This window comes from Anopheles marshallii, chromosome 2 (assembly GCF_943734725.1).
Source record: "Anopheles marshallii chromosome 2, idAnoMarsDA_429_01, whole genome shotgun sequence".
In the NCBI taxonomy this organism is placed as follows: Eukaryota; Metazoa; Arthropoda; class Insecta; order Diptera; family Culicidae; genus Anopheles; species Anopheles marshallii.
This window is the reverse complement of record NC_071326.1, coordinates 31,573,672-31,587,326: the sequence shown is the minus strand read 5'-3', so window position 1 is coordinate 31,587,326 and position 13,655 is coordinate 31,573,672. Positions and strand designations below refer to the sequence as shown.

The window sequence follows — 13,655 nt, the reverse complement described above, 5'->3', positions numbered from 1 at the left end:
ACGAGCTGTACAACTCTCTGTCGTACAGCGCACTAGACTCGCCGGGCTCCGGTAGCCTGGTCAAGTCATGAGAATAACACCGGACGACCCAGCCCGTAAAGTCTTTTTAGGTCGTCCACATGGACCACAGGACTCCTGCCGTCGTTCGAAGCCGGTACTCGACTGGAATATATTTACGAACTGTAGAAGAAAGACGAGCATTACATTCTTCAATTTTATGTAAAGTAATATTGTAATATGTCAATTACAAAAATGTGTGCAACAAAGCCACCTGCCAGGTGCTGTCATTGTCCCTCATTGTCCTTTTCTGTCCTTCACTGCCGAGGACAAATTTAGCAGGATAGCAGGGTTTTTCAAAGTCTGCATAGAAACACATGATTTGGCAAATGAACTGCTCCCGTGCTCCAACAAAGTAGTGCGCGTTCGTTAGTTTGTTATTACTGAGACTGTTAACGGTAAGATCTACCTCAAACAATGCCTACAGATGCGTCTGTTTCTTCTGTAAAACCAACACGAGGGCCCACTTACCCAGGGACATGAACGCCCCAAACGGTTTACTTACTTACCCAAGGACAGAAATGCCCCAAACGCACCGGAACTAAGGCCCATAGAAAAATACTACGCTATTACTCGACACCACGGCAACATCCCAAAGAGATAAAATCTTAAGCAGACTTGAAGAAAACATAAGTTTCTTCTTTCTGACTTTCTTTGACTTTATTTATCTGTAGCTGGATTGTCACTTGAAACCTGAAGTTAAATCTGACATACCGCACATGACCCATACCGGGTTGGTCCGGAAGAAATTTTAGACCGATCCTGTCGTGTGAAGACCGGTGCCGCTTACCAAAACACCATCAAGTACCACCTCAAAAGTAAGTTGCGAGTAGCTTACACTAGCTTACTAGCTTACAGCCATGGTATAGAAGATAAATGAAATAAATTGGCCAAAAGCTTACCTAAGGATTATATATTATTGCCGAAAGGTTTGAAAAGGATCGGACAATTAGTTAATTTTCTAAAGCGTTTCAAATCGTGCTGCAATTTGACGTGGGACACCATTTAAGATGGTAATTGATGGTGTACTAGCCGAATGTTTTATTGCTATTCGAGTAGTATATTTCTTAGGCGAATGATTAGCAAATCTTTGTCGTTTTATTGTTGGCTTCTGCGTTGTGTCTTGTTGGGTTTTGCTATGTTTTCTTATAACAGCGCAAAGTCCGTGCAATCACAATAGTTTACAACCCATCGTGTAATCGAAGCAAACATTGCATACGTTAGCAAAACACTGAACCCTGCTGAACCAACGAGTAAAGATGGAAGTTTTGGCTGGTGTAAAAAGCTTAACCGAGCTGAAAAAAATCACCGAAAACGAGCACTCATTGGTTGGGTTGTTGCAGAAAGCGGAAATATTGTCGCCCACGCAACTGTGCAAGAAGTGCAACCGGCGCATGAAGCTTAAAGCAACGCGGAAAGCAAACGCATGCAAATGGATTTGCAAGCCCACGTCGAGCTGCACCGGGTCGGAGTGTACTGTCCGTACGGGCAGCATATTCAAAAACTCCCGTTTATCCCTGTCGCAGCTGCTGGAGATCACCTACGAATGGTCGCAGGATGTGAAGCGGTCCAGTGCATCGGCAGAGTGTGGAGCCTGCAAGTGTGCCGTCCTAAAATGGTATGCCTTTCTTCGGACAGTAACTGCACAGTATATCGACGCGAACCAGGCTCAAATTGGGGGCGATGGATTGACCGTCGAGGTTGACGAATCTGTCGTCACCAAGCGGAAGTACGGTCGTGGACGTCGGGCGGTGAACAACCAAGCCTGGCTCGTCGGTGGCATCTGTCGGGAAACGCGTGAAATATTTTTGGAGCTCGTCCAGGAACGTAATCCTGAACACATGCACAGCATCATAAAACAGCGCGTGGCACCGGGGTCGACGATAGTGACCGATGGTTGGTGGGCTTACAACGCAATCGAGCATCATGGATACAGGCATGAAACCGTGAACCACTCCGAAAATTTCGTCAACCCAAGCGATCGTACGGTGCACACGCAAAACATAGAGAACCTGTGGCGCTGGGTAAAGCCTTTTTTGAGATCGAAAGGCACGAACCGGGGATCGCTGATCAACTATCTACGGGAGTACCAGATGAAACGGCGGAACCGGAACTGCTTCCTGAGCGTGTTGCGCGCCATCCAAGCTGTTCAGGATTTTACGTAAGGTAGCGAACTATTTCTCCCATGCACATTATCAAGAGGTGGACGAGCTCCAAAAATTATGGGCTGTGTTGTGTATGGAACACCCGTTACCGCGATGACAGTAGCTGTCATCCGGCCCGCCTTGACAAGATCGGTTTCGTGGTTGTCACTTTACGAACGCGGTCGAAAAACACATGTCTTAATAGTTGTAATCGTTAAATAATAAAAGCGGATTAAAATACATAACAGGCTGGATCACCAATGCTAACTTTATTTTACCGCCTCTTACCTTAACGTTGTGCTGGATTGTGTAACACTGATTAAGTCGTATAATAAGTATGTAATTAAACATTTGTTTTGTTATTCGACTCCTTGAGGGTTTTTTATCCGCTCTGAGGATTCATGAATCTTTTGAGAACCAGTTCCTGATTTGAATGACTCTTTACTTAAGATTCATATGAATTACTCTTCTCAAAACATCTTCTCCTTCTTGTAACTCGCATGAGAAATGAGAGATTTTAACCCTTCTTTTGATTAGCATGTGATAATATGTGCCACAACATTCTTTTACCAAATAGTGGATGTCTAAAAGCGCATTGCAGATTATCGGTATTCCGAGATCTTGGACACAAGCCTAATGGTACCAATGAATAATTGTTTAGAAGAGCCACAATGAAAGTTTGCCGACCTCTGATCTAGACAGATCTAGATCGAAAAGAAGCATTGGAGAGGGTTCCACCAAGAATGGACATTTGTTTTCACAAGCATAGTGTGGGTGACGAAAGGAGACACCTGAAGATGTTGGTATTAAAGATAAAAAAAGGATTTCAAATAGAAACCACTTTGAAAATCACGGTCTTCTAGGCGCTCTGAACGAAGCTTGAGACCATCAGGGAGCTACCGCCTTCGAATGAAGCGAAAATGCGATTACAAAAACAGTGTAACAGTGTGTGTAAAACTAAGCAAAAACCCATTAAAAAAAATAAAAAATTAAAGTTTTCTAGAACATCACTTTTACTTCAATCTTCAATTTTGTTTCTCTTTAGTATAAGCTTTAGCTTAGTTCAACCGGAGCACCGACTCTCCACGAAACGAAACAAAAAAGTCTTCAGCAATGAAGCGATGGCAAAAAGTTAGTTAATCGAATCGGCATTTTGTAGTACGGAACACCTGTCCGTGGCAGAAATACCGAGCCCGAGCGTTATCGGCGTCTGACGAAACACGACCAAAGAAGAAATGCCATGCGAAGTAGTGGAAGTATTAGTAGTAGTGGTAGTAGTAGTGTTAGTAGCAGCAGTAACTAACAAATTCCATTTGGCTTGCAAGGCACGGGCAATGGCTCGTCAGTTAGTGACACCGCAGGTCATCAAGCAATTCAATTACGACGCCCTGTTAGAGCCGTGCCACCCTTATGCTAAACAGGGCATCACCAGTTAACCACTGCTTACCATGGCCCGTCCCGCCGCCCGCTCCCGTCCCCCCTTCCGGGGGCAATCTGGACTGAATTCCTGAGGCCTCAATTAGATTGCAATCAGCGCTGGATTCTGAACCACGATTGCGTTGACTCATCGCCATAGTGTTTTTAGTGCGCTACACTGTTGATAACTGCCCTTTTGCTATAGTATAAGCAGTAGAAAAGCTGTATTTCTTAACGTTATTTGTACAGCAAATATAAACTTTCCCAAAGTTCCCGATTCTGCGTTGGGATAACATCCGCATTTGAGTTAGTTTTGTAAGTCACTCAACTTTTGGAACGCTCATGCCCCTTCTGGGAACAAACACCACCAACGTTTATCCTCGCCCTCGTTCTCCACACGGGAGCAGCAGGCAGGGCAGTCCAGGGACCAGAAAAGGTCGGAGAAAAGAGCCCAGGGAAACCGAATTTCTGCACCGCGCTTATCTACCTTGCTGCCACAACCGGCGCGTTGCTCCATTTGCATTCGAATGTTCGGTTTTGCGCTGTACCGTCGGCCGCGCCAAGTGCGTCAAAATCTCTACCGTGGTCTCCACGTGCCAGCCGTGTGGCACGACCGCAAGAAATTCGGAATGTTTCCTTTTTTTTTGTGCAGCATCCAGCGCGTTCCTCCTGTTACCGTTGTGTTACTTCCCAAAGGGGGGGGGGATTCGGCCTTCTTCTCACTTTTGGGGCGATTCCTCCCAAAACGCTCCACTTCCCGGTAAGCTTCTCGGTGTGGTCGGTGAATGAAGGGAAAATTAAATTTTCACTTCCCATCCCCGGGGTTGGGGATTGGAAAGGGCGGAACACCAAGCAGAGAGGTGGTGGGAACCGTTGGATTTACTAACGATGTTGGACACGAGTGGCAACGGAAGCAAGGCGGCGGGGAGGTGACACGAAAATGGAACAAAAATGAATGAAACAAATGTACTCGATCGGGGTTGGTGGGAGTCCTGCCGGTCAAATGACACATAGCGAGCTGCATTGCCTTTTCCACTTTTGCAAGGATAACGGTACACACACACACACACGCATACAGCTAGGTGTACAAAGTCCCCCTTGAAGGGAGTGATATTGTTTTGTTTGTTTATGGTGCTACTCTCTGCCACCGGCATCCACCACAACCCCCGAATTGACCCCCCGAACCAAACAGTGCTACTGATGGATATTGCAAATGCTGGCTTTTTGTTTTTCGAGGGGGAGCTCCAAAGAGGGACAGCAACAGAAAAAAGGGGAGATTTCCCGCCGGGAGTGCAATCATAACACATAACGCGTGTGCGTGCGCGAAAGAGACGGCGGGCAACGTACGCACACGCACGAGGCACGGGTAAAACCTTCAATCCAGCGTTGGCAATGGATTTTTTATATTTCGCGAAGGATAAATAATGCATCGATCCCCCCCCCCAATTGCTTGACAGGCTGGACCGGTTTTAAGGGTTCGACTTTTGTTGACTGCATCCCTTTCACACGCGCCCAGCATCCTTCGATGCCTGCGATTGTCTGCACTGCTTCTGCACACGAGGTGCGCTTTTTGATCTCGCCCGAACGGTGCTCGCTCTCGTTCTCGCTGTCGCCCTCTGCTCATTCGTTTGTTCTTCTCTCTTCGCTCGTTCCGTTTGCTTCTCGCTCTATTTCACTGGAGCAGGACGCTTTGCCCTAGCGGTTGCTTATACGATCGGACGCAAAACGCCAAGAGGCTGTCTGCGCAAACTCTTCGTTTCGTCGTGATAAAAACCTTATCTCTCTGTTGTGTAGATTGCCCCTCCCCCCACTATCCTCTCGCCTATTGCCGTTCCGTGCTTCCTTCAAGTCAACTTTTGCCATCCCTCACATACACACACACACACACACATGTGCGAGGGGTAGAGATCGCCCGGAAAAGGACTACCTGTAGAGTTGTGTAGATTTTATGCGCACTTCGTGTCCAAATCGCCGCACCCACCACACTCTCCCGTTCCCCTTCGGCCACTAAAAGAGCGGGGGTTTCGTGGACCGACACTTTCTGGCTGTCCGGATCTACTATAAATATAGGGGACCGCATGTACACCTACCACGATTTGCTGGTGTGTCAAAGAGTGCTGCAAACACACACGTGGTGCATAAGCTGGTAGCAAAACCCGTACTTCCTGCAGGCAGGATCATCCGCAAACGAACGGGAACCGCAGTGATTCTTGGCCAGAATTCTCCCACGGGGTTTGCTGGGTGTGCTAGGTTTTGCGAGGTGCGAGTGGGCGAGCGGGTGGTGTTACACTTCGTTCCTTCCAAACCGACTGTTTCCCGGTGCAACCCGAGTGAGTGTGTAGGAAAAATGGGTGGACAAATATGGAATTTCGCAACACAAAAAAAAAAAACGGTTAACCGAAGGCAGTTTAGGGCACCGACCTGTTGCAGTGGTTCGGAAAGATTCTAGCGCCAACCGTTGCGCTTTCCTGGTGTGTTGCGTATACCGAGCGGCGGTATACGGCTTTTAACCAGTAACGATCTTAATTGGTTCGCCTCCGACCAGGACATTTGTTTGCCTCAACCGTTCCTGTTCATCGGTTTGTGTACGGCCGCCTCAGCTCAGCGCCCAGTGACTGCTGCAGTGCCTTTGTGTGTGCGTTGTGCGTTGATGCGTGTGGTTTTTTTTTCAAGTGCCGAAATTAGGGACATTGGGGTATTCTCAACGTTCGATTGTTGTAGACATTTAACGCACACCTTTAAGCGGGGCGGGAAACGACAGTGGGAACGGTCAGTGAATTGTAAATTTTGATACTCACTATTTAACTTTACAGGTGCCGCCATTTGTACAGGGTGTAAACGGACGCTAAACCAACGGCAGAAGCACAATGCAGTGTAAATATAAACTTGTTTATTCTACTGTTTGTCCCAATTAATAGTTGTTGTTTAATTCTTCCTTTCAAATACTTGCAAATGCATCCAACTTAGTGTGTTAAGGTTTTGTTAGATGTTTTTTTACAATTTAAAATACCTTCTTCTTGATGTGTTTCTTACGTATTTATCTATAATATTGCTTAAATATGCAAATGAGTGATAAATTAACTACCTTTACAACAACCAACCATTTGTTGGAAACGGCAAAAAGCAGCTGAAGTTTGGAGAAAAAGCCAAGCTCCCTCCTATAAAGCCAAACCCTACAGCATCCTTATCCACCTAACAACACCCCACATACACTCATCCCCCGCCACCGGGTGACCCGGTTAGTAGCGTTTTTCACACCATTATTCTCACACGCTAACTAACCGGGAGACAATATTTCACGGTTGTCGAGTTTAATGAAAGAAAAACATCCCCCGCAGTGCGCTGTGCTCAAAGCTGAATAATAAAAACGCATGTACCGCCGTACCGCTGCCTGTTGCGCCTGCATTTTGTGACTAATGGTTTCAAAACAATGCCCTGCACTGGTTCCGTCGGGAGGGTTAAACAACAACGAAAAAAAAAAAACACACCGTGCTACCTTTCCTTTAACCACTGCCTCCTTTTTCTGCTGCGTATCAATAATAGTGTGGAATGTCCGGTTTTGTGTCCTATTTATTTTTTTATGGAGTGGGGAGTTTCCTTACTCGCTTTTCCTTGAGTTGACCGGGAGAAGAACCAGGGGTGGGGTGGGGAAGGGAAACGTTGATTGTGATAAGGGTGGTTTCATGCTACTTGCCTGCTGTGCTGAAATGTGATTGATCTTGGGGTGAGATGAATTTTGCTCCCAGGCCACCGTGTACGAACGGGTTTTAAAAAAAACGGGGGCAAAATATTTCAAACATTTCGTCCCGTGGAACATTCTTGCCTTCGGGACCGTCACGTTGTTTGGTACACGAGAAGTTTCCAAAGCGCTTTGGTAAGCTCAGCGGCAAAGCATGTGTGTGTGTGTGTGGGGGGGTAGGGGGCTTTACAACCTCCAGCATCAAGGGAAGGACGAGTTGAACGTTGAGTTCAAGCTTTAACCCTAAAAAATGCCATCTTCACGTAATATCCCTTTGTCGTTGTGCGCTTGAGTGTTTCGTGCGATGGCGTACAATGAAACAAACACATCTCGCTTTAAAGTCGTATCCTGTGCATGGGTAGATTTTCCAATCTCCATATCTCCAAAAATCGAAACTCCAGTTGTAGCGTTGTAGAGTTCCGGGACGGGCGAATGGAGACGCACGCTCACGTGGTGGGATGGGTTCGCGTTCGTACCTGGTCGCGTTGCTTGCGTAAAGCATGGCGGCATCTGGTGGCAGAACGCGAGAAGCGTGGCATGCTGGCAGCATATTTGCCTGATAAAAATAGTCATTAGATCGTGCACTCTGCTGCCTTACACGGTGGCGCTATTTTTAGTCTTGCTCGGTAGAAACTCATTGCATTTCGTGCGTTGCGCGATATGGGTTGACATTTTGGGAGTTGTGAAATATTTCGCTCGTTTGCTTTAGCCAATTGCTTCACAGCCAATGGGGATGTAATCAATCAAGGGACTAACACACTTTGTAATTTAATGAAACGAAAATGCGTTTTAAAATTTGAGGCTTTAGAGATTTTCGGGCATTTAGGTTTACATTCTTTCAATATTTGTGTATTTGCAGTCATAGCAGCAACGTATTCATGGTTCTCAAAATATTTTATTAGTTTAATTCGAGATTCTTTCTGCCTTGAAATTCCATCATGAAGGCATAGTGTTGTGATCCGAGTTGAATTACGCTGAAATGGTACTTACAGCAACAATTGTATCTTTAACACAGCTGGAAGCTGGATCACCGGGTTGTAACAAACAGAAATTACCGTAAAAAAATCCTTCAAGCTTCAACGAAGGATACGGTTCCGTTTTAGTGATCTATGAAGCGTCCTCAGTCGTTAATCATCTCGTAGTTTTCATTGCAACTATCAAAATCTCTGAAATTTGCTATTTACAGTCGAATCACTCTGTTTGGGAAAGTAAATTCGTACCCAACCTGGGTTGGGTGTTTTAATCAGAGATCAATCAGTCAATTGAAGCGTCAAAATCGGCGTATAATAAGTGATGAGTCTCACATGATTCATTTCACGGATCGATCAGGCATGAGAAGTCGGTTCCAATCTGTGGATGTAATGGGTACGGAATCGGCCCGTCGGTTCAGTACGTTTAACAAATCCAATGGTTGCAAGAAAATATAAGCGACTCCTACCAGTAGGTATACCGAGTTCGGATCGAACCTGTTGAACTTATTTAGACTCATTTTCGACCCAAATTCGATTATGATTTTTGCACCTACCGGAATCGTTGAACCCACTGTTTGTTGCGTTGCGTTGCGACCCGAACTATTTCGAGTCGCTTTCGACCCCGCTAGGTGTGGGTCGTTCTGCACATCACTAGTAACAATCGTAATACATCTAAAACAGCTAAACATATCAAAGCTGTGAGCATCGAGTATATTTTAACATGCGATATTTACACATTCTTGAATATTTGCCCTGAAAACCCCTGTATAAACAAAGAACATTTGACATCAAGATGTGTAGAGCAAATCGAGAGTCCTGTATACATCTGGTGCTCATGTAAACACCGTGCTATGTAAAAATCGATCGCTATTCGTTGCCATTTTTGGCTCTATTTGGTATCAATTCACGGTTATGAATTATTACAAAAGATTAAAATTAAGAGAATAAATCTGTCATCACACTCACTGCAGTTAAAATCCGTTTTGTGAACCGAAAAATATCCTCAAGTTTGACATTATGTTTGAATTTCGCACCGTGCGCAACAGCGATGCAGCTACCTTGACTGGTGCGCACATGGTATTTTTCCGAAGGAACGGCCACACCCGTGCGTCTGTTCGAGGGATCGTCTCGCATTTCATGGTGCAGAGGACATTTGAAGAGCAATTATGTCAACCGAGTGAAGGGAGTGAAGAAGAAAAAAACTCACATCTCAGCGGACGGAAAATGTGCGATTGCGAAAAAGTGTGGGAAAAGTAGTGTGTTTAAAGCTGGAGAACGCGAAAAATAGCCACACGCAAACGTGAAGTGCACGCACGGAAATACAAGGCGTAGCATACTGTGCGTACAGCAGTAGTCGTTGCGAACAGCAGTGTGTGGTGCGTTTTTATCGTACATTTAAGCCTCGAATCACGCCAAACCCCGTCCAGAGCTCGTGGATCGATTTCTGCCATTCATTTGCACGAGAAAAATAGAAGGCAGTCAGGCAGTCAGTCCCATCGGACAGCACCGAGTGTGCGAACGAGGCAATGGTGTATCGAAGGTGAACCAGAGAGCGAGACAGAACCAAAAGAGCGCAGTTGGTGTGAACACCCGACCCCGACCGCACCGGATTCGGGTAAAGCAGCCATCCTCCGTTCTTCACGCGGCCATCAGCGCACCAGCCCACCCGCTCCCCTGTTGCCGGCCTGTGACCATTTTTTGTGTGCTGTGGTTCCTTTCTCACCAATACAGCGCACGGCCACACACGGCATTTGAACAGCGAGCGCGTGAGCGCGTGTGCGAGCAATCAAACGGCGGGCACGCGGTTTTCTTCTCTGCGCGCCTACTAGAGCACTGCGTGTGCGAGTGTGTGTGTGTGCGCGCGCGCGCGCGAGAACGAGTGTGTGGTGGTGTAGCAGCACGCGACCGTGCGTCGGTGTGTTGGTGTGATCGGTCGCAGTTCTTTTTCCGCTTCCGAGACGGCGTTTTTTCGCTTTCGTCTTCTGAGTGGTAGCACGCGAGATGGAGAACACGTCCTACGGAATAAATGTGGCGAATCGCTACGATCTGTTCTGCATCGACGACGATGCGGGCGATCCGATCGAGGCCATCCTGAAGAGTAAACAGAAGCAGCAGAAAAAGCAGCAACAGCAGCAGCCGCAGCAGCAGCAGAGTGGTGGTGGTGCCACTACGGCAGCAGCAGCAGCAGCACCGGCAGCTCAATCGCAGCAGGCGAAATCGAACGCGAAGAGTGGTGAAAAGGAGAACAAGGCCGGTGGTCGGGGAACGGAAAATCGGCACCCGGATAAATCGGCCGCGGACGCGAAGCACGCACAGACGAACGGAACCGGCAATCATTTACATAATCAGCGCAGCGGCGGTGGCGAACGTCGAGGTATCAAGGAAACGCAGAAAGATAACATCCGCAATCAGGAAAACCAGCGAGGCACTAATCCGGCGGCTAAGTTCCCGCGCGGTCCGAATAAGAACGGTGGACCGGTGGGTGGTGGTGGTGGCAACGAGGACAAGTATCCGCGCAAGCCGCGCGACTTCGATGGCGATGGACAGCGAAAACCTTACGCGCAGAACGGCGGTGGTGGTGGAGTGAAGCGGTTCGATGGGCGCGGCAAGCGTGAACTGGACCGTCAATCGGGCTCGAACAAAACCGGAATCAAGGCAGTCGACAAGCGGGACGGTGCCGGGTCGCACAACTGGGGCAGCTCGAAACAGGACGCGAAGGAGTATTCGAACAATCCGGAACAGGACTATCAGCCACAGGATGCGGACACGAGTGCGGAAGCAAACGCGGAACGTACGAACGTAAGCAATGGCGCGGAGGAGACGAACGCTGAAGGAACCGGAGCACCGAAATCGGACGACGAGGCGAAGGAAATGACGCTGGACGAATGGAAGGCACAAAAGGCGGCCGTTAGACTGAAGCCACAGTACAACCTACGGAAGGCCGGTGAGGGTGAAGACTCGAGCCAATGGGATAAGATGGTAGCGCTGGACCGGAAATCGAACGCAAAGGCTGAGAAAGGCGCTGGGGCAGATGGTGGCGAGGAGGATGATGGCAATGACACTCACAGCAAACCGGTTACGTCGGGTGGTGGTGGCGGCGGAGGCGGTGGCAAAAACAAGCAGTTTCTGGAAATTGAGTACCATTTCAACGACAGCCGTCGGGGTGGATTGGGCCGTCCGAGAGGTGGACGCGGTGGACGAGGTGGCGGCGGTGGTCGCGGTATGGGCCGTGAAGGCGGTCCGGGCGGTAGACGTGAATACGGTGGCGGAGACAACTATCGGGGCGGTGCGGATGCTGGCGAGGGCGGTGGTGGCAGATACAACCATTACGGCGGTGGAGGTGGTGGTGGTGGTGACGGTGCGGATGGTGGTGACCGACCACAGCGAGACTACAACCGGCGCAACAACCGACCACCGATGGGTGGTGGTGGTGGTGGTGGTGGTCCGGAACGGAACTACGAAGGCGGCATGAACAACAAGTACAGCAGACCGAATCCGCGATCGGCCAAGCAGCATGTACCGGCCGCTCCGAAGGTGGACGATGAGCATGACTTCCCGTCGCTCGGTTAAACGCGGGGCAGCACACCCTTTGTCGTGGTGATCAGGACCCCCTTTCGGATCATATGTTTGCGCCGGTACACATACACACACACACTCACACTCATGCTAGCTAACTAGAGGAGAACAGTGAGAAAGAGAGAGGGAGAGAGGGAGTCAAGGGAAAGGTGAAGAAGAAAGTGAAAGTTGATGAATGAATATTAGAATTATTTTTGAAATGTTTTTTTTTCTCCCCCAACCAGCGTTTTGCCTATCTTACACGTGTTTCTTTGAAGAGGTTAAGTTAAGTAATATCTGAATTCAGTGTTCAGGAGAGGAGAAAAGGATTTTTGGGTGGAAAATATGCTGCCAAGTGCTTTAATTACCGCGTGTGCGTGTGTGTGTGTGCGATTTCTCTAACCCCCCAAACCACCCCTCCCCCCCCATCAACCCCGTCCTTCTTCTTATTCTTCTACACAGAAAAGAACGCCAGCAGCAGCAATAATAACAGTAAACAAACAAACAAAAAAACACATCAGCTGAATAAGGGATCGCGTGTGTGGTATTCATATATTCGAGAACAGAGCAAAAGCATTGAGATTATTCTCTAAACTGGATGCAGCGTAGGGTAGAGTGAACACAACCAAGAGAATGTTAATGGCAGGCCCCATCAAATAGTGAAAAATGGAACAAATATCAATTCACCCTCGAACACACAACATGCCTGGCCCCTCCAGCACTGGTAGTCGATTTATTTGTTTTGTTGGTTTGTGTTTTGATTTTCTTAAATAAGTTGGGTGGGCAAAAAAAGAAAACAAACGAAGAAAACCCCGCTCAAGTTCTCCGGAAGGTAAATGCAATGCAAGAGCACATGGGTGCTGTGTAGAGTTCGGTAGTACTATATGTTGGGTGGTGCAAGCTTCCGACGCAGGATCTTTCTACTCCGTTGACGTTGAGCTTGGTCTGAATGCGTATGTGTGTATGTGTGTGTATGTGCCCGGTAGGTAAGAAGGGCTAACGAACGGTAGGGAGGGGGGCGAGCTAAAAAGGGCCAGTAGTGGATGTTTTTAGGCGTCCCTGTGTGGCGCCCAATTTAATAGTTTCTGCTGTCCACATTTAGCGTGTTGTTTCATGAAAATTAAATTTTGAAAAGCCGTGTTCCACTATGGCTCCGTTTTCAATCGGTATTACGATTTTCGTAGCTCATTTTAAACTATTTGTTTGCAATATACGACCAGTTTTCACTTGTTCGCTCGCCCAAATCCTTCCTGTTGTCCAAATGGATCTCGCTTTCGTTTTCAAACCGTTAGAAACTACGCCTTCTGCTTCTCGGTTTTGCAAAGCGCGAGAAATATTCTTCTAAATATGTGTGTACTAAGCGAGGTTTTCATCGTTCTTACTATCGTTCCCCGGTTGTTAACGCTGCTGGAAAAGAAACCACAAGCCACAGGCTCTGGTAATAAAACAGGAACACACTGTACGATTGTAATTGCGCTGGGCTCTGATATGCTGCTGCTGAAATGATTTGCAAAACCACAGAAACTAAACAGAGAACACTAACGTACATCAGTATAAATATAAACAAGCGTGCCGAAGGTTGCACTTCCTGATAGTAAAGGCAAGAAAAATACCACTCACCAAGCGAAGTCAATGATAAGAGAACGGCGGGGGCAGAACTAACCGCGTAAATATAACGCCCCGCCCGGTGGGGTGTGCGTGGTTGTGTCTTGAATGAGTGCGCGAACACAACGAAAAACGAGCACGTTGAGATGAGGTTTGAATGATCCAGAA

The 13,655-nt window shown here is 47.6% G+C and overlaps 2 protein-coding genes across 2 annotated transcripts; both read left to right on the top strand.

Moving 5' to 3' along the window:
• The first annotated feature begins 1,316 nt into the window (after positions 1–1,316).
• LOC128717859 (uncharacterized) lies at positions 1,317–2,222 on the top strand. The gene has a single exon (XM_053811531.1). The coding sequence runs from the start codon at positions 1,317–1,319 to the stop codon at positions 2,220–2,222; it is 906 nt and encodes a 301-aa protein (XP_053667506.1).
• Positions 2,223–10,328: 8,106 nt separating this feature from the next.
• Positions 10,329–11,897, top strand: LOC128715738 (plasminogen activator inhibitor 1 RNA-binding protein-like). The gene has a single exon (XM_053810653.1). It carries the CDS (start codon positions 10,329–10,331, stop codon positions 11,895–11,897), a length of 1,569 nt encoding a protein of 522 aa, XP_053666628.1.
• The last annotated feature ends 1,758 nt before the right edge of the window (positions 11,898–13,655 follow it).